The 20,604-nt window shown below is 55.3% G+C and overlaps 1 protein-coding gene across 1 annotated transcript in view; it reads left to right on the top strand.

Moving 5' to 3' along the window:
* The first annotated feature begins 3,098 nt into the window (after positions 1-3,098).
* Positions 3,099-20,604, top strand: part of ABCC3 (ATP binding cassette subfamily C member 3) — a 46,724-nt gene continuing 29,218 nt past the window's right edge. The window contains 9 exon segments of the mRNA XM_022558073.2: positions 3,099-3,187; positions 15,571-15,747; positions 16,100-16,225; positions 16,433-16,570; positions 17,399-17,524; positions 17,755-17,816; positions 18,518-18,649; positions 19,879-19,936; positions 19,938-20,071. Coding sequence (XP_022413781.2) covers positions 3,158-3,187; positions 15,571-15,747; positions 16,100-16,225; positions 16,433-16,570; positions 17,399-17,524; positions 17,755-17,816; positions 18,518-18,649; positions 19,879-19,936; positions 19,938-20,071 — 983 coding nt within the window. The 5' untranslated portion in view covers positions 3,099-3,157.

Below are 20,604 nucleotides of genomic sequence, written 5' to 3'. Positions count from 1 at the left end.
CCTTCACTGTCCCACACCCTTCCCCCGTCCTGTCAGTTCCCACCTGACTCTCCCCATTTGCAGCATTTCCTGTCCCTGGGTCTCCCTAACCCCCACTTGCTCTGCTTTCTTCTCTCTGCTGTCATTCCTGCTGGAAACTGTAGCTTGCAATTATCTTATCTTTCCATCTTTCTGCCAGGAAACTCACGATGCTGAGTTCCCCGGGGATGCTCACTGGCAGGGGAGACGCAGCACAGTCTGTGTGCATCCTGCGTGAAGCTGCAGTCATTAGAGGAGAGAGGATGGGGCTGGGGTCATTAAAGCTGGGGGATGTCAGCTGCCGGCCAACCCACAGGTCATTATGGCTCCTCTCAGGACCCTCAAGCTGGAAACATCTTTGTTCTGAAAACTCAAAAGCAGAGTGGACAGTGCCCACTGCTGGGACTGTACCTAATGCTACAGTGGTCTTGCTACTTATGACCTCTTCTAAGGACACAGGATGCTTGTTTAGTCAGTCAACAAACATTTTCTAAAGACCAGCTTTGCCAGGCACTGTCCTGGGTGCTGAGGATACAGTGATAAACAAGATTATCCTTAAGATGGTCCCTATCCTTAAGATGTTTGCAGTCTTTTGGGGGAGATAAGCAAGACAATCAGTGACAGAGTACAGGGAGGGAGGGAGGGCTGTACAGAGGAAGGGCCCCTAGCCCAGGACTGGGGTGGGGGAGGTTCAAGGAAGGCTTGGGGGAGGGGGGGTTGAGTAAAATCTTCAAGAATGAGTAGAGTCTGTCAGGTGCAGAAAGGGAGGTGAGGCACAGGGAGGAGAGTACGCCAAGCAGTCTTGAGAGGGGTGGGGCATGAGTGCAACAGCTAAGGATACAGGAAATGCATCCTGCCCCGAGGATGCATGGAAATAGCCCAGCCTTCAGAGACATGGAGCTCATCCTGCCTCTGCCAGGATAAGACAACTCAGGGCCTCACTTTTCTTGCTCTGTTGAGAACGACCAAAACCATAACGTCCTAGGAATATCGTAGTTGTTATTCAACGGCTGTGTGAAAGGGGCCACATTCCGCGAGGGGCCAGGAAGGACAAACTCCCAATGAGTGCCTCAAGAGAGACGAGACGGGAGGAGGTGAGGATTGCCAGGTCTCCCACCACGATCTCGGAGGTTCCCACCCAATGTCGCAGGCTTGGGAGTGGCTCTCCAGTAGCAAGATGAGAAGGCTGGGGCCAAAGAGAATGGTGCTGCAGCCACAATGCTGAAGACAGGACCCAAGCGTCCTAGCCCCAGACTCGAGGAAGGGTTAGTGGAGGATTCCCAGCTGCTCCCCATAGAAGCCTAGATCAGCAGGGCAGGAAGAGACCTTAGATGGCATCTTGTCCAAGTTGCTCAAGAAAATGAGTCCCAGGGACATCAAGGGGCTCGTCACACAGTATACTAAGGTTCTGCCCAAAGTGTGGAGGGGCGTTGGAGGTGACTCAGTCAATCCTTGCCCTCAGGAACTTCACAGACTGGCAGAGAAGACAGATTCTTCACAACTAAATATAACCCAAGACACACTGCTACAAGAGTGTGAAAGCTCTATAGAGTCTGGCTCAGAGATGGAGGGGGCTGGGAGACTGGGTGAGTGGAGGGCAGGGGTGCAGACAAAGGGCTGAGAGGACTTGCCCAGTGGTGGGGGAGAAGCCCCCAGTCCACTGCCTGGGGAAGGGAGAGCCTTGTCTACCCTGCTCCCACCCCCACCTCATGCCGGGCTCAGATCTCTGCTCTGATAGTCCATGGCTGAAGAGACTTCCTTCCGGTGACTTCCTGCCTGCCCAGAGGGATAGGAGATGGCTGCTGCTTCTGTGCTATCTTCCTGGCACCCACCCACACCGGTTGCTGAGCAGCCAAGCGGGAAAACGCATTGCTTTAAGAACAAGGGCAGGGAAGGGATCACCTGGGCAGACCCTACAGACAAGAACAAGGTTGGGAGGCAAGGGCAGAGGAGAGCCGGGGAAGAGGTGCTGGGGGAACGGGGGATTCCTTGTCAACCCCAAGAGGGGTGGTGAATCGGCTTCTGGGATCCCGTTAGGGAAGAGAGGATGACTGGGGGAGTGGAAAATGGAGGGAGGGAGGGAGCGGTCCCAGCATGGCCAAGCTGTGGCAAGCAGGAGAAGGAGGCCACTGACTCCAAAGCTGTGTTACTGATGCGGGATGTGGAGAATCTGTCTCAGGAGGAATGTGCTGATGGGGGGCCTTTCCTGGGGACTTACCCGCCCATCCCCCACCCTTACCAGGCTGAAGTGGAGGAAACCAACGCAAGGTGGATGCCTACTAAATGTGCCAGGAGATACGCTTGATGCTTTACGTACCTTTCCCATTTAATCCTCAGAGTAACCCTGTGACATAGGTACTATGATCATCCTTGTTTTACAGATATGAGAGTGGAGGCAGGGAGTGGGCTGAAGCAGCAGGTGCAAAATCAGGGAGGGACAGAACCACAGGCAGGCAGTAGTTTAAGAGAATCATGGGAAGCCACCATCTGGATGATGCTGGGACCCCCTCCCATCCCTCCCTCCTTAGGTGTACACACACACACACACACACACACACACACACACACACACACACACATGCACTTTCTGTGTTGGTGTCTGCCAGTTCCCGGACAACTTGTGGGGCAGAGGTAGCCTCTGGAGTGTCTGGGCACACAGCTCTTCCCATTTCACAGATGGGGAGACTGACATTCAGAGATGAACGTGACAAGGATTTATTCACGGAGGGAGTCTTGCTAAGTCCCTTTTCATGTCCCTTGACTCCTGGGGGCCACCCTCCCCCCCCCACTCCCCGCAGAGTCGTGCGCTGTGGGAAGGGGGGTGTGTCCCTTGGAAACAGACCCTGCTCCAGCCCTATCAGCCTCATCTTTCCGGGGCATCTCTCCGGCGCGGCCCAGTGGCCACCCGAAGGGCTTGTCACTGTGTCAATGGCCCGCCGCCACTGTCCCAAAATCCCTCCGGGAGCCGCAGTTTCTTAGAGGCGCTGTCTCAATTCGACCCAAAGGGCCTGGGGGAAGGGCTTGGAGGGGCGGGCTGGGACGGAGGGCGGGGCTGGAGGCGGCTCTGGGCGGGCTCTAGGTCTGTCCCCCGGGCTGGTAGAGGCCGTGCTCGCTGTCCTCGCGGCCGAGCTCCCGCCCCATGGATGCTCTGTGCGGCTCCAAGTTCTGGGTAAGGAGGTGTCCCGGGACTGAAGGCGCGCACCGGCGAGCCCTTAGACAGCCCCGGGGAGGGGGCGATGTGATGCCAGGAGGGGGCCTGGTGGCGCCGCCCAGAGCCAGGTCCCTAGTGGCCTTCAGGACCTGCCCTGTCCTCCCCAGCCACGTGGGAGAGCCTGGGAAAGCCAAGTACTAGGCTCCTGGAGGGCTCGGTGGGTGGCACCCTGAATTCAGAAAGTGCCCGCACTTGCCACCTCACCGCAGTCCCTCTCCGGGGCTGACCGCAGGGTGCAGAAGTGGCATTTCCCCATTACTAGATCCTGATGACACTTCAGCGCCTGCCCCATAGACTAGGACTTGGATGCCCACTCCCACAGCCGGTCAGCCAGGTGCTTTGGGAGCCTGGCTCCGCTGGGCTTCCCCCTTCTTAAACGGTTCCTGCCTGCTTGGGAAAGGTTCCTTCTTTCCTCTGGGCAAGAGCCACCAGAGAGGAGGTGATCCTCACTGCACCAGCCTCAGGAAGGAGAGGCAGACCTCACTCTGGAGGCAGGCCCTTACAGGTATAGGATAGCAGGATTTCCTGGTCCCACCCTCTCCGTTTACAGATGGGGAAGGCGAGGCCTAGAGACTTGCTCAAAGTCAGCCAGTTAGAGGAGCGCAGAGCTGGGATGGAAAAGCAGGCCTTCTCACGCACATGCTGCGTCCCTCCTCAGACATCAGGCTACTTTTCAGGCTGCTGAGTCCGGACCCCCAGCATAGTTGAGTGCGGTCCGTGCAGACAGCGCAAGAGCTTCCTACAGCCTTCAGAATCTACTCACAGCAGCTCCCGTGACCATCACTGCAGCTCTGGGAGGCAGGTGGTGGTGCGTCTCCAGTTCACAGATGAGCTCAGGTTCAAGGGGGCTTGTCGGTGATCATCCGGGGGCTGCCCAGCATAGGCTGGTCTCAAATCCAGGGCCTCAGAATCCCAATCTCTACCTCTTTTTGCCATTTCAAGTATTTGTACATATGTACTTGGTGTTGTGTGTGCCCAGTGTGTGTTACCCATGGGTGGGTGCTCGTGTGGGTGTGTGTGCATGTGTGTGTGCCCATGTGTGTACATAAGTGTGTGTATACAGTCAGGAACCCCACTCTTGGGGTGTGTTTGGGCTGTACTGAGGGGGGTTACATGAATTTTTGAGGGGGCAATGGAATACCTGTAAAAAATATCTTTGGGGATCTCTTTTTTTTTTTTTTTTTTTTGCGGTACGCGGGCCTCTCACTGTTGTGGCCTCTCCCGTTGCGGAGCACAGGCTCTGGACGTGCAGGCCCAGCAGCCATGGCTCACTGGCCCAGCCGCCCTGCGGCATGTGGAATCTTCCAGGACCGGGGCACGAACCCATGTCCCCTGCACCGGCAGGCGGACTCTCAACCACTGCGCCACCAGGGAAGCCCAGGGATCTCTGTTATTCTCTGGGTCACTAAATGGTTAATCAGAGACGGTGCAACTTCTCCGAGGCTGCTCTTGTTGCCACAGGAGCCCTGTCTGTCATCCAGCCTGGCCTGGTCACATGTTGCCAGCGTCCAGAGTTTGTCCCTTTGGCTCAAGAGTAGACTTCCTCTCACTGCCACTTGAGCCTGGCTGATGTGGCTACAGCATGGTCGTGGTGTCTGAGGTGGTCAGGCGCAGGACTCGTAAATTAAGGGGGCAGATGTGCCCAAGCCTCAAGTGCAAGGGCCCCCTGTTCCTGGGTGGACAGTTAACCCTGAGAGCTTAGGACTGTCCAGGGACAGGCTTCAAGGGACCAGGAGTTGGGGAACTCAGGACTCCCTCCCTGTTCTCAGCTTAGAGATCCTTTGGTTCTACCCTTCCATGATACTGTGGAATCAAGTGTCAGAGCTTGGGGGCTTGGAGCAGCTGGCCCTGCCCCTCATTACAGAGCTGGGGAAACTGAAGGAATGGACTTGTCAAGGTCACATGACAATCAGCTACAGAGTGCTGGACTGGGAAACAGGACCCTGAGGTATGGCTCCAACTTTGCCAGTGCCTGACTGTGAACATCTGGGCTTCTGGACTCCCGGAGCCTGAACTTCCTGTTGCTCAAGAGCTGTGTGTACCTCCTCGGAGAACCTCAGGGTCCATGGGAGGCTCAGCTATGTTAGGTCCAAGGGATGACTGTCTACCGTGGATACCTCAAATGGCAAGGGAGCTGACCACTCCTCTTCCCGACCTCAACGTCTAAACACCTTCCATCTTCCACATTATCTTCTTGGCTCCCGAAAGCTGTTCCAGGCTGTACCCAGTATGGCTGGTGACTGGAGGTGGAGTGGGAAGAAACCAGGAAGGTTCCCAGCTCATCCTCTGAGGGTTTGCAGCGCTGAAACAAGGGAGGCAGGGTCTGAAGCCCAGAGGCTGGAGCTATAACTTTAGCTCTAACTCAGTTACCCCAAAGGCCTGGAGTTCAGGGCTACTCATTGGTGCTGTGCTAGTTTGCATCTCATTTTCATTGTATATTATTCAGGTATACTTAGCCCTGAACCTTTTATCTTAGGGGACTGTGGGTGACCCACCTTGTTGGAAGTAGTTCAGGGAAGCCAGGAGATACCTGAGCCAAGGGTGAAAAGGTAGGGGAGGGGGGACATGATTCAGGCCCCTCTGGGCCACTCGTTTACTCTATCAAGCCTTTTTTTTTTTTTAATTTATTTATTTTTGGCTGCGTTGCTGTGCGTGGGCTTTCTCTAGTTGCGGCGAGCGGGGGCTACTCTTCGTTGCGGTGCACAGGCTTCTCATTGCAGTGTCTTCTCTTGTTGTGGAACACAGGCTCTAGGCGCGCGGGCTTCAGTAGTCGTGGCTCATGGGCTCTAGAGTGCAGGCTCAGTAGTTGTGATGCATGGGCTCAGTAGTTGTGGTGCGCAGGCTCAGTAGTTGTGGCGTACGGGCTTAGTTGCTCCGCGGCATGTGGGATCTTCCTGGACCAGGGCTTGAACCCGTGTCCCCTGCATTGGCAGGTGGATTCTTAACCACTGTGCCACGAGGGAAGTCCCTACCAAGGCTTTTTTGCTAGCTCATCTTCACAGCCTCAGTTTTTCCATCTGTGAAATGGGGAAATAACCCATCTCTTAACTACCTCACAAGACTGTTGTGGAGATCAAATAAGATAGGGAATGTGAAATGATTTGAGAACTTAAAACTCTCTGTTGGTGACAGGTCATGATATTCCTGGGAAGAGGAATAAAGAGAAAGAGATATGAGGTTAGAAGGAGGTGTTAGGTTTGGGAAGACCTACAAAAAAGGGGCTGGCATGGCTGTTGGGCCATGGGCTCCCATTTCAGCTGTCTGCTGGGGAATTTGTGGCTAAATCCATCCACCTCAGCCCCAGCTAAATGTGAGGGCAGGAGCCCCAGGGGACCCACGGACATGCGCACACACATCATGCACTCACACACACTGTGTACTGAGTGAGTGACTTATCCTTTCTTTGACTCTCTCTCTTACCTCTACCCACTTTGGGGTGGATTACCAACATCTCTGATTATGCTTGGGAGTTTCATGGGAAATAAATTGCAAGAGAATGAACTGTGATCAAACAGCCCAGCCATCATGGAGCCAGAGATGCCTCTAGAACAAAGAAGTTGGAAGTGTCCCTTTGCTGCCCCTCGTTGCCCCCCGCCTGGAGGATTACTCCGTTCTGAGCAGTGGGGTTGGGCAGCACCAGTGGTGAAGAGAGTTCACAGAGGAAGGGCTTGGGGCTGCTTGCCCTCAGGAGGTCTTGACCTGTTTGCAGAATTAGCTTTCATCTGGCGGGCTCCAGGAAGTTCCTGGGAGGCTGACTCGGCTTAGAAATCCAAAGGTCCTAACCAAAAAACTGGCAGAGGCAGGGCCCCCGAGGTTAGGCCGGTGGGTAGGAGGCAGACACCCCTCAGCCTACTGGACACCAAACCCCACCCCCACCAGGAACCCAGTCCTCCCTGCCAGGCCAGGACCACTAGAATCCCTTCTCTCCATCCCATCTGGGGCAACAAAGCTGGTGCTAGACCACTTTGAGCCTCTGAGCTTCTGGCTTCTGGAAGAAAGATTTTGTCCCTTGTGGCCTTAGGCTGACCTCTCCCAAGCCCTACTGCTCCCCGACTGCCCTGGACCTGGTCTGGAGGGCTGGAGACTTAGGAAAGGAAGTGAGTCAAGGAAGTGGCATTTGGGAGGGCACTTTGCCAAGCCTGCCTGCTGATCCCCTGACCAGGAAATGGTCTTGGAGCGTGGGGCCAGCCAGGGAGGGAGATCCCAGCGGGGCCTGCCAGCTGACCCGCCCAGGAGGCAGGATCAGAGCACCTGAGTTGTGTCCACCCCTCCCTGGTGTGGCTGTCCCAGGGGCAACAGGTGCAGCAGGATCCTGAGAGAGGGGGTGAGACTTGGATGTGCCACTGCTGTGTGATGGGGCCCCTCCCCTGCCCCACCTGGAGCTGTTCCTGTTTCCAGTGCTGGGGCCAGGTGGTGGTGCTGGGCTGGGGGTGGGTGCTAACAGGGGCCTAACCCTGGCTTGGATTTCTCCTTCTAACTGGATACTCAGGTTTCTAGTCCAGTGGCTCCCAGAACGCCAGCTAGTCTGTTACCCCGTGATGGCCACCCTTCCCCTGAGCTCTATGAAAAGAACTGCAGCAAAGAGGTGATTTGAGGGCAGGCTGTATGGCTGAAAGATTTTTAATATTTCAGGTGATCTGGACACATGTGTTCTCTCTCCAAGGTGGGCTGTCATGTTGGAGCCCTAACGGGGACTGGGACTCTGGAGCTACACGGCCTGGGTTCAAGTCCTGGCGTCAGCCCAGGTGAACTGGGGCCGGTCACTTTCCAGCCACGAGTCTCAGCTGGTGTGAACATTAAATAATAATCTTGGAACACAGTGGTGCTCAAATAAGCAAAGCTGCTGCCGGCTGGCAAGGCCCCTTTCGGAAGCAGACGCGCAGGCCAGGCTGGGAGCCAGGCTTTTGCCCCCACCCCCACCCCCAGGCCCTTCCAAAAGCCGCAGCACATGTGAACAGGCCCTTGCCCTTTCTGCACCTCCATTTCTGCTGAGATAAATGAACTTGTCAGTTGATCCCTTCTCCCCGCCCCACAGGATTAAGGAAGTCATTACTCTTCTCGTGACAGAGGCTATCAACAAGCCTGGGGCCCCAGGGGCTGGGAAGTCCCTGAAGGCGCAGTGGCCCAGCTGGGGCAGAGAGCTCTGGGGTCCTTACAGCCACCTGCCCCCTGCTGGGGTCTGCAGGGATTTCAGTCTTGGTGCCTATGAAGGGGCCCCTGCTGTGTGGTCCATTCTGGGTGCCAGACCTTATCAGCCCCATCCAGCTGTTTAATCACGTTATTAAGGTAGCTGTTGTTGCCATGGAAACTGTGTGGGTGGCAGTGGGGGAGGGGCTGTGGGCCCTCCGAGTGTGCCTCCTCCCGCTGCCTGTTCTTCGGAATGGGAATTGTGGGCCAGTGGCTTGAGAAGGGGTCACCCATCGGGGTCTGTGGGATTGCAGGGAGTATCATGGGGTCCAGGAAGTGACCTCCACCAACTGTGTCATTTACAATTGGCTTTGTTTGGGTCAGAGAGCCCCTCACATGCCTTGGTGTCAAAGAGAGAGCATCCTGAGTTCCTGGGCATACAGCTGCAGAAGTGGGCTTTGGAGGGTGACTTTCATTTATTTGTTCACTCATTCTTTCCTTCTTTTGTTCAACAAATGCATGGGAGTGCTGTGTCTGTGCTAGGAACTGTTCTAGGCAATGGGGAGTACGCTGGTCAGCAGAACAAACCCGTCCTCACGGAACACATATTCCAGTGAGAGAGGACAGAAAAACGATAAACATAAGAAATAATTCAATTATATATTATCCTAGAAAGTGATAAGGGCTATGGGGAAAATAGGACAGGCCAGCAGGGATGGGGATGCAGGAGCACGATGGGGGTTACAGTTGCAGTTTTCATTAAGAAGGTCAGGGTGGACCTCCACGAGAAGGTGAGGTCTGAGCACAAGCTTGCAGGTGACCAGGGCATGAGGCACAGCACTGCTGGCTTGAGGCAGGCACAGGCCTGACATTTGGGAACCACACTGAGGCCAGGAGGCAGGTGGGATGAGAGAGGGGAGTGGGGAAGCTGAGGTCAGAGAGACAGGGGAGCAGATAATGAGGGTCTCGAGGCCCCCTTGGAGACTTTGGCTTTTACTATGAGTGAAATGAGGAGCCCTTGGCAGGTTTTAACCGGAGAAGTGACATGGTGCATCACTAAGACGTCTGGCTTAGGTTTCATGAAGACTTGCCTCCAGCTGCTGTGCTGGAGGAGACTGCTAGGCAAGCTGCAGGTGTGGAAGCAGGGAGGCCGGAGAAGGCGCGACGCCACAATCCATGTGAGAGTGTGGGGTGGAGAGAAGCAGTCGGATCCTGGATGCATCAGGGAGATCCAAATGAAGATGCCTTTTTATAGATTAAAAAGGGTTGAATGTAGCCCTTTCATATCGTTCAGCCTAATAATTTGAAGGTAGAGCGGACAGGATTTGCTAAAAGTTTGGGTGTGGGCTGTGAGAGAAGGAGAAAGAATCAAGGATGACTCAGAGAGGGCTTCCCTGGTGGCGCAGTAGTTGAGAGTCCGCCTGCCGATGCAGGGGACGTGGTTTCGTGCCCCGGTCCGGGAAGATCCCACATGCCGCGGAGTGGCTGGGCCGGCCCGTGAGCCATGGCCGCTGAGCCTGCACGTCTGGAGCCTGTGCTCCACAACGGGAGGGGCCACAACAGTGAGAGGCCCACATACCGCAAAAAAAAAAAGGATGACTCAGAGGATTCTGGGAGAAGGAAAGCATTGCCCTGCATCAAGGTGGGCAGGTTGGAGAAGGGGGGACAGGCAGGATTTCCGTTATGAACACGTTGTGCGTGACGTGTCCTGTCGTTGTCCTAGCGAGCAGTCTGAGGTAAATAGTCTAAGGACACAGGCAAGGACAGATACCCACTGTCTCCTGGAGAGGGCTCTGCCCAGCTGGGACATGCGTATCTGAAGGAAAGGAGCCCAGGCCAGATCTCCCTGTGGGTCAAAGCCATCATCTGGTCCTCCCAAGACCTCTTGACTGTTGCCACAGTGGAACTTGTTTATGAAACCAAAACAAGGTCCCGGCAGCCTCTGCTCAGTCACCTGCTTCCTCCAGTGTTGTCCTATTTGAGTCAAGGTGCTTTGCTGTTCATTCTCCCCCCTTGCGGGGAGCTGGCTGGGATGCTGTCATTACTCCCATTAGTGTGGAGACTGAGGTTCAGGGAGATGAAGTCTCCAAAGAGGCAGCCCACACTGGGTCCTCTGCATCAGGGTTTGGTTCTCCTCGGGACCACTCCCTGCCTGCCTCAGAGAGCCCTGACCCTGACCCAGTGAAAGTGGTGATTCCTGGTTGTGCCTTTGAACTCAGGCTCCCGTCTACCTATACACTCTTTCCCTTGTCTGTCAACGCACAGACCTTGTCTGTCAACGCACAGACCTTGACTCACAAGGTCAATCTGGGCTGTTCCTCATACCTGGCCCTGTGCTGGGAGCTGGAAGTTGCGAGGCAAGAGAGGAGAGGAATAAGAGTAGGGCCCAGTGTCTATCCTGAAGGGTTCACGTTGCTGTAGAGAGAGGATGTGTTCACAGGTGCAGGTCCAAGCAGCACAGGGTGGGAGAGACCCCAGCTCAGTGCCACGAGGCCTGGGTGTCCGTCCCAGCTCCCAGCTGCCGGGTGTCCTTGGACCTGTTGCCAGAGCAGGTGGAGCCTCTGCCTTTCCTCTTGCCTAACATCGTTCGTCGTCTTCTCTTTTGGAATAATGGCCATGTAAGTGCTATAGTCAAATGCTACTGAAACATAAGGGGTGTTGATCCCTCTCAGCTGATAATAGTCACTTATCAGGCTGTTGAGAGCGTACAAAATAAAGCAAGGAGAAGCCCGCTGGAGGCTGGGGTGCCCCAGAAATGCTTTCTGTAGGAGGTGAAGCTCAGCTTGGGCCCAGAGAGGTTGGCAGTTCACTCCAGACCCGAAGACCAGATGGTCAGAGTTGGGGGTGGCCTTGGGCCAGCTATCTGGATGGCAACTAAGTGGATGGGATTAATGGGCTTGCCAAGCATTAAAGCAGGGTGCAGCTGCCCCTTGACAGTGGAATGGATAAGTGCGTGGGTCCATTCATACAACGGACCAGGGGCAGAAGTGGGGAGGGAGAATCCATACTTACACTCAGCGCCAGGGATGACGCCCCCAAACGCAGTGCGGAGAGAAGAAGCCGCACGTGAAAGACCCAGGAAACGTGTGATTTCCTTTATAGGAAGGTCCCACGTGGGCAAAGTCACATGCTGTTGGAACTCAGAACAGTGTCCTCCTGGGATGAGGAGTGGCTTGGAGGGGGCGCAACAGGGGCTTCTGGGGGTTGGCAATGTCCTGTTGCTTGATTCTAGTTCTAGTTACACAGGCGTGTTCAGTGTGTGAAAATTCACTGAGGCGTATACTTAAGCTGTGTACTTTTCTGTAAGTATACTATACTTGGCTAAGAAATGTGGGGTTTTTTTTCCGGTACGCGGGCCTCTCACTGTTGTGGCCTCTCCCGTTGCGGAGCACAGGCTCCGGACGCGCAGGCTCAGCGGCCATGGCTCACGGGCCCAGCCGCTCCACGGCACGTGGGATCTTCCCGGACCGGGTCACGAACCCGTGTCCCCTGCATCGGCAGGCGGACTCTCAACCACTGCGCCACCAGGGAAGCCCAGAAATGTTTTAAAGAGGAAAACAATATGGGCCAGGGCATCTGTCTCCCCTCTCCTGGTACAGCGTGATCAGGCCTACAGAATAACCCCTCTCTGTGACCCAGTGCCCAGCCCAGGGCCATGTGCCCAGTGCTTAGCAAGAGTCTTCTGGTCCTTAGCTCGCATTGCTTGAGCGACTACTGAGTACAGGGCTCTAGAATTCAAGATGTACACAGTACAACCTCTGCCCTCCGGGGTTTGAGTGAAACGCCCCAAAAAAGCATGTGCCTGGACCTCATGCTCCCCAGGGTCAGGGACAGGTCTGTTCCGAGTGTGCCTCGCCCCGCTGCCTGGCTCATAGCAGGCCTTTATCAGAGCGTCATCAAGTGGAAGACGTACTCCAGAAGGCGGCTCCATCGTTAGGTGCTGACTTCAGAGCAGGAAGGGTGCTCAAGATGGGAGAGGTGGGTCCTAAGCCGGGCCCACCACCCTTCCCTGTAGGGATCTTGACAAGTGGAAGAAATAGGGACCAGGCTGAGTGAAGGTGTAGGAGTGAGACTCTCAGAGCAGATTTAGAGTGAAGTGAGTTTGGCAGTGGGGGACGGGAGCAGTGGGAAGGCAAGGAGGGGTGCTTGGACTTGGCTCCAGGGGCAGCAGGAGCCCCTGCAGATCTGGGGCCATGAGGAAAGGGGCACAACGCTGCCTTTCAGGAATCTTGCAGCCATGGGCAGGTGCTTTGGAGGCAGAGGGCTGACTCAGATGGGATTAAAGAGTGAGGGTAGGCTGAGGAAAGGGAAGCAGGGTGTGCAGACCACTCCATGAAGTATTTTCTTAAGGTGGGTAACTCAGGCACATAGGTAGTTTGGTAGTTCACAGAGATAGATAGGTAGGTATGTAGATAGATAGTTCAAGGCCAGTTGTGGGACTTGAATGCCATGCTTAGACTTTGTCTTCTAGTCAGTAGGAAGCCACTGAAGGTTTAGAGGCTGGGTGTAAGATTATCCTTTTGTTTATTCATTTATTCAACAAATGTTTAATTTAAGTTATTTAAGCACTTTGTGCCGGGCACTGCTCTAGGTACTTAGGATACATCAATAATGAAATAAGATTCTTTCCTTCAAGAAACACACGTGCCAGCAGAAAGAGATGAGAGAAAACATAATAAATTTCTAAATTATGTAGCATGTTAGAAGGTGGTAGGTATAGGGAAAAGAAAAAACAGAGAAAGGTTAAGGGAGTGGACTGGGAATGCTGGGGGTAGGGTGCAAGTGAAATATTAAACAGGGTGGTCAGCCTAGGCCTCAATCAGAAAGAAAGACATGGATGTCTAAGGGAGGAACGTTCCAGACAGAGCAGCCAGTGCAAAGACCCTGAGGCAGGAACATGCCTGTTATGTTCAGGAATAGCAATGAGGCCACTGGCTGGAGTGATGCAGGAGAGGCGGTGAGAGAGGTCACAGGTTGGCGGGAAGGGACGCTGTGAGGGGCCTTGTAGGCTCTTGTACGATGTGTAAAGTGGAGATGTCCAGTCGGCAGTCGGATTTAGAGTTGGGTATATGGAGAGTGATGGGGTAGAGAGATAAACTTGGGAGTCATTGGCATGTAGGTGAGACTGGAAGAGATTGCCCTGGGGGTGAGTGCAAATGGAAAAGGAAATGGAGAAGAGGAAAGGACTGAGCTCCGGGGCACTCTGATGCCAAGCAGGGGAACCAGTAAGGAGACTTAGAAGGAAAGACCAGGGAGGAAGGGGAAGACCAGGAGAGTGTGGGCAGCGATCTGGGCCCATAGGGCATGGAAGGGAAGAGACCAGAACCCCGTGGAAATTGCTCGGGGAGAGGTGGGGGCCTGGGCTAGGCTGATGGCTGAGGGGCCAGGTGGGAGGGGCCTCGTGGGAGATGTTATCATCTCAGTGTTACCCTGGAAGAAACTAAGGCCCAGAGAGGTGAAGGTCAAGCGTCTTGCCTAAGGTCACACAGGTATTGAAAGGCGTAGAGCCAGTCGTAGTGAACAATACTTATATAGTCAAAGAAGTGTGAACTGTGAATATTTATTTAACAAAAGCCTGTTATGTTTCTACATGGAAAGTTGAGGAAGTTCAAGTGGAGAGAATGCAAGAGAGGTACAGCTTTAACTTCCAGAACAAAAGAAAAGAGTGATTATCAAATAGTGGTAGATCATGTAACGATATTAAAAGCAAAAAACATAGAAGTAGCTACCAGAAAAAGTTAGCATATTTGAACATACTTACCCCTGGAAAGTGGAACTAGGGGTGGGGAGTGATGAGGCAGGGTACCATTTTCTTTTCATGTACCTTCAGAATTATGTGCATGTTATAACTTTGACAAAAATAAAAATGACAATTATTTAAACTGGCAGTTAGAAGGTAGAGGGTTCTATCTTCTGGTGTTGAGTTGTCTCTAGGTGGATGGGATTGTGGGTGAGGTTTGGGTGTTTTTTTTGGCTACCTTGGGTCTTCGTAGCTGCGCGCAGGCTTTCTCTAGTTGCAGCGAGCAGGGGCTACTCTTTGTTGCGGTGCATGGGCTTCTCGTTGTGGTGGCTTCTCTAGTTGCAGAGCACGGGCTCTAGGCACACGGGCTTCAGTAGTTGCGGCACGTGGGCTCAGTAGTCGCAGCACGCGGGCTCTAGAACGCTGTCTCAGTAGTTGTGGCGCATGGGCTTTGTTGCTCCGCAGCATATGGGATCTTCCTGGACCAGGGATCGAACCTGTGTCCCCTGCATTGGCAGGTGGATTCTTAACCACTGCGCCACCAGGAGAGTCCTTTTTTTTTTTTAGTTGTTTATATTTTATGAGTTTCTGTAAAGACAGTCTAATACTTTGCAAGAAGGGAAAAAATGATTAGTTCATCGGTGGCCTTGGGGGAAAGTCTTGGTAAAATATGTGTTTGAATGTGTTCCCCCATCTCTTTCCAGAAAAGTTCTTAGGTGCAAAGACAAAAAGCGGTCTTGTCTGGACTCGGTGGTTCCCCAAGACACAAGACTGTCAGTGCTAGAGCCAGGACAGTTCTATGCAAACTGGGGTGGTTGGTCACCCCAGCTTTGTTTACAAAGCTCTCTCCTCATCCCCTTGCTCCTTTGAGTTCACACCCACTGAGGAGGTAGGTGGGGCAGGGATGGCTGCCCCCAGTTTAAAGGAGAGGCAACTAAAGCTCAGAGAGTCTCCCTATCCCTTCCCTGGGACAGCCTTAGAGAGAAAGTGGGCTCTTCAACCATGTGTATATATTGCTTTGATAAAATTAAAAATTAATTTAAAATAAAAGAGCGGAAACCTAGAACGACAGAAAGCAGACCAGTGTTTGCCTGGGAGGGATGGGCTGCAGAGGGGCACAAAGGAACTCGTGGAACGGTGGCTTATTCTCTGTCTTTATGGTGGGAGCAGTTTTGCAGGTGTGTACAACTGTCACTCATTGGATTGTGCTCTTCAAATGGGCGTGGTTTATTGTGCTTAAATTAAACATCAGCTCGAGAGACAGAGAGAAAATATGAGGAAATGGAGCACCCTTAGCCTCCTGGAAGAGCTCACGCTCGGGACGATGCCTGCCGGTTTGCACACTTAGACTTTCATATTCACACACCTTCTGACCCCCAGAGCGCATGGAGCAGCTCTCTGGCCCAGCCCCCTCCCTGGAGCGTGAGCCCAGGGCTGCACAAGGCTGCCCCTGAATTCTTCTCTTTGTCCCCAGGAATCCAATCTGTCCGTGCACACAGACAACCCGGACTTCACTCCCTGCTTCCAGAACTCCGTGCTGGCCTGGGTCCCCTGCATCTACCTGTGGGCTGCCCTGCCCTGCTACCTGTTCTACCTGCGGCACCGCCACCAAGGCTACATTGTTCTCTCTCGCCTCTCTAGGCTCAAGATGGTCAGCGGCTCAGGGCTCTCCTGCGGGTGGGACCAGGACCTAGGAGATTCTCCTTTTAATGGGTCCCTTTCCCCGCCCTCAGTGACTGGTCTGGGTTCCCCAGCCTCACCCTCCCTGTGCTCAGGGCCATGGCAGCCTGCCAGTTGGGCTAAGATAATCTCTGCTTGGGGAAGTTCAATCAAGTTCTCCAGCAATGCTCTCCCCACCCTGGAGAAGATTCTGGCCAGTGCCCAGCCCAGCCCTTGGGGGCAAACCTGGGCGGGTCTGTTGGTTTCAGGAGCAAAGGCTCCTCCCCAGTGGGGACCATCCCTTTCTTTGGGGATGGAGGCCCCAACATGTGCCCTGTTCATAGGCCTTGGGCGTCCTGCTGTGGTGTGTCTCCTGGATTGACCTCTTCTACTCCTTCCATGGCCTGGTCCACGGTTGGGCCCCTGCTCCCATCTTCTTTGTCACCCCCTTGGTGGTGGGGGTCACCATGGTCAGTGTGGGACCAGGGGATCTGGGTTGGGGAGGATCTCCAGTGGGTTGTGGGATTGTGATGGGGGAACCATGGGCTCTGAGGAGAAGGCTGGACACCTTAGGAGTGGGTAACCCCAGAAACGTATGGCCATGTGGCATGGGGAGGAATGGAGGCAGGTCCAGATGTGTGTGCTCCGGCCCAGCCTCCCCTGCCCTCCCTGCACAGCTGCTGGCCACCCTGCTGATCCAGTATGAGCGGCTGCAGGGGGTTCGGTCTTCGGGGGTCCTCATCATCTTCTGGCTCTTGTGTGTGGTCTGTGGCATCATCCCCTTCCGTTCCAAGATCCTTTCAGCTTTGGCACAGGTAAGCGGAAGAGAGGAACCTGCCAGGTCCCCTGCTGTCTAGGGATTGTCCCCAGAGCTCAAGGTCACTGCTGGGTCCCAGGCTCCTCTCTTCCGCCCCTACCCAGCTCCCAGGACCTCCTCTGCTGTTCAGTCCTTTTTGTGTCATTCCCTACTTGTATCTCTGCTGAGAAGCAGACTGGTGAGCCGGGTGAGGACCACTGTAGCCCAGGGGAATGCAGCAAGATGCGGCCGTTGTTGGCTGTTCGCGGGGATGTAGCAGCCGCCACCAAGTACGTGTCCGTTCAGTGAGAGCAGGTGCGCAGACACGAACGGTTCTGGCTTTCCTGGAATCCCGTCGTCTTGTTCTCCCTTTTTTCCCACCTCCCTCAGTTCCTGGCCTTCCTCTGGATCTTCAGTGGTGCGCGGGCGTGGTAGGAACACTGGGGATCAATCTAGTGTCTCCGTTTCTCCATCTCAAGGGGAGGCAGTCAAGTATATTCATAAGAGCACAGGCTGGGAACAACCCACTTACTCTTTGTGATCTTGGGCAAATTCCTGAGTCATCTAGAGTCTCATTTCGTCAGTTGCAGACTGAGTACCATAAGATTTCCTACCTGTTAGGGAGGGTTAGACAAGGTGATGTAGATGAGCAGGGCAAGTCTCCACAGGACAGTGGATCCCCTATGACATTTCCCATCTCTCAGAAGCCTCTGGGCAGGGGGACCCAGGTACCCACTTTTGCTGACTTCTACCCCAGAGAGGTCTGGTGCCCCAAAGGACTCCTTGGGGCAAGGACTGCAGGCCCAGGGCTTCCCAAGCTCTGATGCTGCTCTCCTTTCTCCCCCAGGGCAAGATCTCAGACCCCTTCCGCTTCACCACCTTCTATATCTACTTTGCCCTGGTGCTCTCTGCCCTCGTCCTCTCGTGCTCCAGGGAGAAGCCACCGTTTTTCTCCCCCAAGAATATCGACCCCGTGAGTCTTAATGGAGGTGGGTGGTAGTGGGGGTGCCACAGCCCACCCCTCAGCCCAGCCCTCACCAGCATCCCCCATCCCTTCCAGTTCATTCCATCTTAATGTCACCTCCACAGTGTGCACACTGGGGCTTGGAGCAGGAAGGAACGGGGCACCCTCCTCCCTCTGCTCTGCCTAGAGAGGGTGGTGTGCCCTCCTGATGTCCCCTGCCCCACTCTTGCACCTTCTAGAACCCCTGCCCGGAGGCCGGAGCTGGCTTCCTCTCCCGCCTGTCTTTCTGGTGGTTTACAAAGTGAGTTGGCTCTTCCCCAAGCCTGGGGGCCCGGGGGACGGGGAATGGGGAGGGATAGTTGGGGGATGAGAAAGAGGAAGGGGAGCAGGCCAGGAGTTCAGGGGCCTGAGGAGCTGTGAACCCCAGTGGGCGTGGGGCAGGCGAGGGTGGGAAACCTGTCTGTTTGGGCTGGGGGCTGAGTACAGAGGCCGGTCCTGGTCCAGTTCTGATCCCAGGGCACAGGCCAGACCTGTGTCTGGCAGGCCGTGGGGACAGGCCTAGGGTCCTAGAAGGAGACCATAATTAGTTCCCAGCTCTTTGGTCAGGGGTAAGCTTGCAGCTGTCATTCCTTGGGCGCCCCTCTGAGCAGCTAGAGCAGGAGAATTGTGTCTGTGACCTGGGTGACAGCCCGTCAACCATATTGTACTGAGGAGGCTCCTCGGGCTGGGGCTCCATCCAGCAGGCCTTGTCATCCCCCAGGGCCGCGGCCAGCATGGATTTTGTCATCAGTGCCCAGGAGTCAGTGGGGCATCTGGGAAGGAGTGAGAAAGGGCTGGGAGTAGGAACTTGGGGTGGGAGGCAGTGACCCCCATTCTGCTCACTGTGCGAATAAAGGAACACTTTCCTTGGCCACAGCTCCCTAGGGACACCCTCCTTTCTGGAGACCCTTGTCCCCAGGCTGCTAAACTCTGACCCAGGCTGGTGCTGCCTGTCCACTCCAGGTTGGCCATCCTCAGCTACCGGCGGCCCTTGGAGGAGTGGGACCTCTGGTGCCTGAACAAGGAGGACCGCTCCCACGTGGTGGTGCAGAGGCTGCTGGAGGAGAGGAAGAAGCAGCAAGAGCAGGCAGCGCGGTGAGGCGCCCCTCCTCCCCCGTCCCCGCGCCCACCTACCCCCACCCCTTCATACAGCCCAGGTCTCCTGCAGGCGAGGCTGGTAGACCCAGGAGATCAGATGGCTGGGCGTGGGGAGAAGAGCAGGTGCAGGTGGTCCTGGGGTGGGCAGCTCAGGCCTGGGTCAGCTCTCCCAGTGCTACTGATGCTGGAGGGTGGCTGACACTTTCGTAGCACTTACGCCGTCCCAGGCATTGTCCTTATCGTGCAGACTAACGCGGTTAATCTCCGACAGCTACTGTGCAGGTTCTATTGCCTTTGTGTTCCAGAGGTCACTGAGGCACAGAGGTTTGATGATGCACCCAAGGTCCCCTGGTTGGTGGTGGCACAGCCAGAATCCACACCCAGCCGTCTGGCCCCACAGCACTCACCACTGCCCTGCCCTGCCTGACTTGAAGGGTAGATTCCAGGGACTTCCCTCAGGAGGGGAAGGGGCCGGGGGAGGAAGGTTGAGGCCAGCGCCCCCTCTCAATCCTGCTTCCTGCGTGGAGGCAGGGGCTGGAAGAGATGACCCTGTGGCTAAGGGCCTGCCCACTGGCAGCCTGTCTCTGGCCAACTACCCAGCCAAGAAAGCTGAGGTTCTGAGCCCTCCTTCTTCACCCACGTCCTCCTCCACCCCCCAGGACCGAAACCCCTTCTGCCCACAGCCTGGGGCCCAGAAATCCCATGCTGGTTCCACCTGAGCCTCTGATGGCCGACTGGCTGTGAAGGAACCAGGGACATGGACTTGCTCAGCAGTGTCTTGGGCTCATGGCTTGGAGCCTCTGGAAGACCTAATGGCCCCCAGGCTGCCTGCTGCACCCCCTCTCTGTCCCTCCACGCCACCTCCCCTCCCTCCCTGCTCAGCTTGCCAGTGACTAGGCCACTAGCCAGCCCTGCCCATGTCTCCCTTCTTGTCAGCATCCTCCCTGGAGCCAGCCCTGGGCGGGGCATGGAGAGGACCACAGGTTGGGAATTGCTGGGTGTATAGTCCTTGAGGAGGAGTTAAGGCACCCCTTCATATATCCTCTAGCACCTGAAGACACTTGGGGATTCTCAGCTGGAAAGTCTCATTGTCCTTCCCCCTCCCAGTTCTGAGAGCCAAGGAAGCAGCTCCCCCTCCTACCTGGTCCTCGCCAGCCCCGGTGGCCCTTGGCTTCACGGAGCCCATGTGCCCATTCCTACCCACTGCTCCTTCCTCCCCGGACCAGACACCAGGCTGCGGAGGCTTCTGGGAAGAGACTGTCCAGCGAGGGTGAGGTGTTGCTGGGGGGGCCGGCCCCAGGCTCGGGAGCCCCCCTTCCTGCGGGCCCTGATGGCCACCTTTGGCTCCAGCTTCCTCCTCAGCATGTGCTTCAAGCTGATCCAGGACCTGCTGTCCTTCATCAACCCCCAGCTGCTGAGGTCTCTCTCCACGCTCCCTCCCACGCAGCCCTTCCCGGGGCAAGGGGCTGGCTGGCTGGCCGGCCTCGGGGACAATGGGTAGAGAGAAGAGCCCCAGACCAGGAACCGAAGGGGCTATCCCCACTTTCTGTGTGACCTTTGGCGAGTGGCAGAGCCTCTGCACCTCATTTCCCCATTCACATCCAACTTATCTGGACTAAGTACAACTGCCAGGTACCCTGATGTATACTTTAACATGCGTTCTCTCTTTAAGTCCTCCTGACAGTCCTACAGAGAGGCGCCCTTTTCCCGTTTTACAGACGAGGAAGCAGAAAAGCGAAAAGCAATCCGGGAAATGAGGAAATAGGAACTCAGAGAGGGGAAGTGACTTGGCCAAGGGTACACAGCTGGGAAAGATGGATTTGAGTCCAGGGCTCTGAACTCCATCTACGGTGCTCTTTCCAGATGATAGGCTCCGCCATCTATCACGTGAGTGGCTTAGTCTAGAAAGAGCTCTCAAGTGAGGGGATGGGAAGGAGCTAGCAGCTGAGCCC

The sequence above is a fragment of the Delphinapterus leucas genome, chromosome 19 (genome assembly GCF_059928025.1).
Source record: "Delphinapterus leucas isolate spDelLeu-1000000601 "Yukka" chromosome 19, BTC_Dleu_Yukka2, whole genome shotgun sequence".
In the NCBI taxonomy this organism is placed as follows: domain Eukaryota; kingdom Metazoa; phylum Chordata; class Mammalia; order Artiodactyla; family Monodontidae; genus Delphinapterus; species Delphinapterus leucas.
Note: the sequence above shows the minus strand (reverse complement) of the source record. Positions and strands in the feature narration are given on the sequence as shown.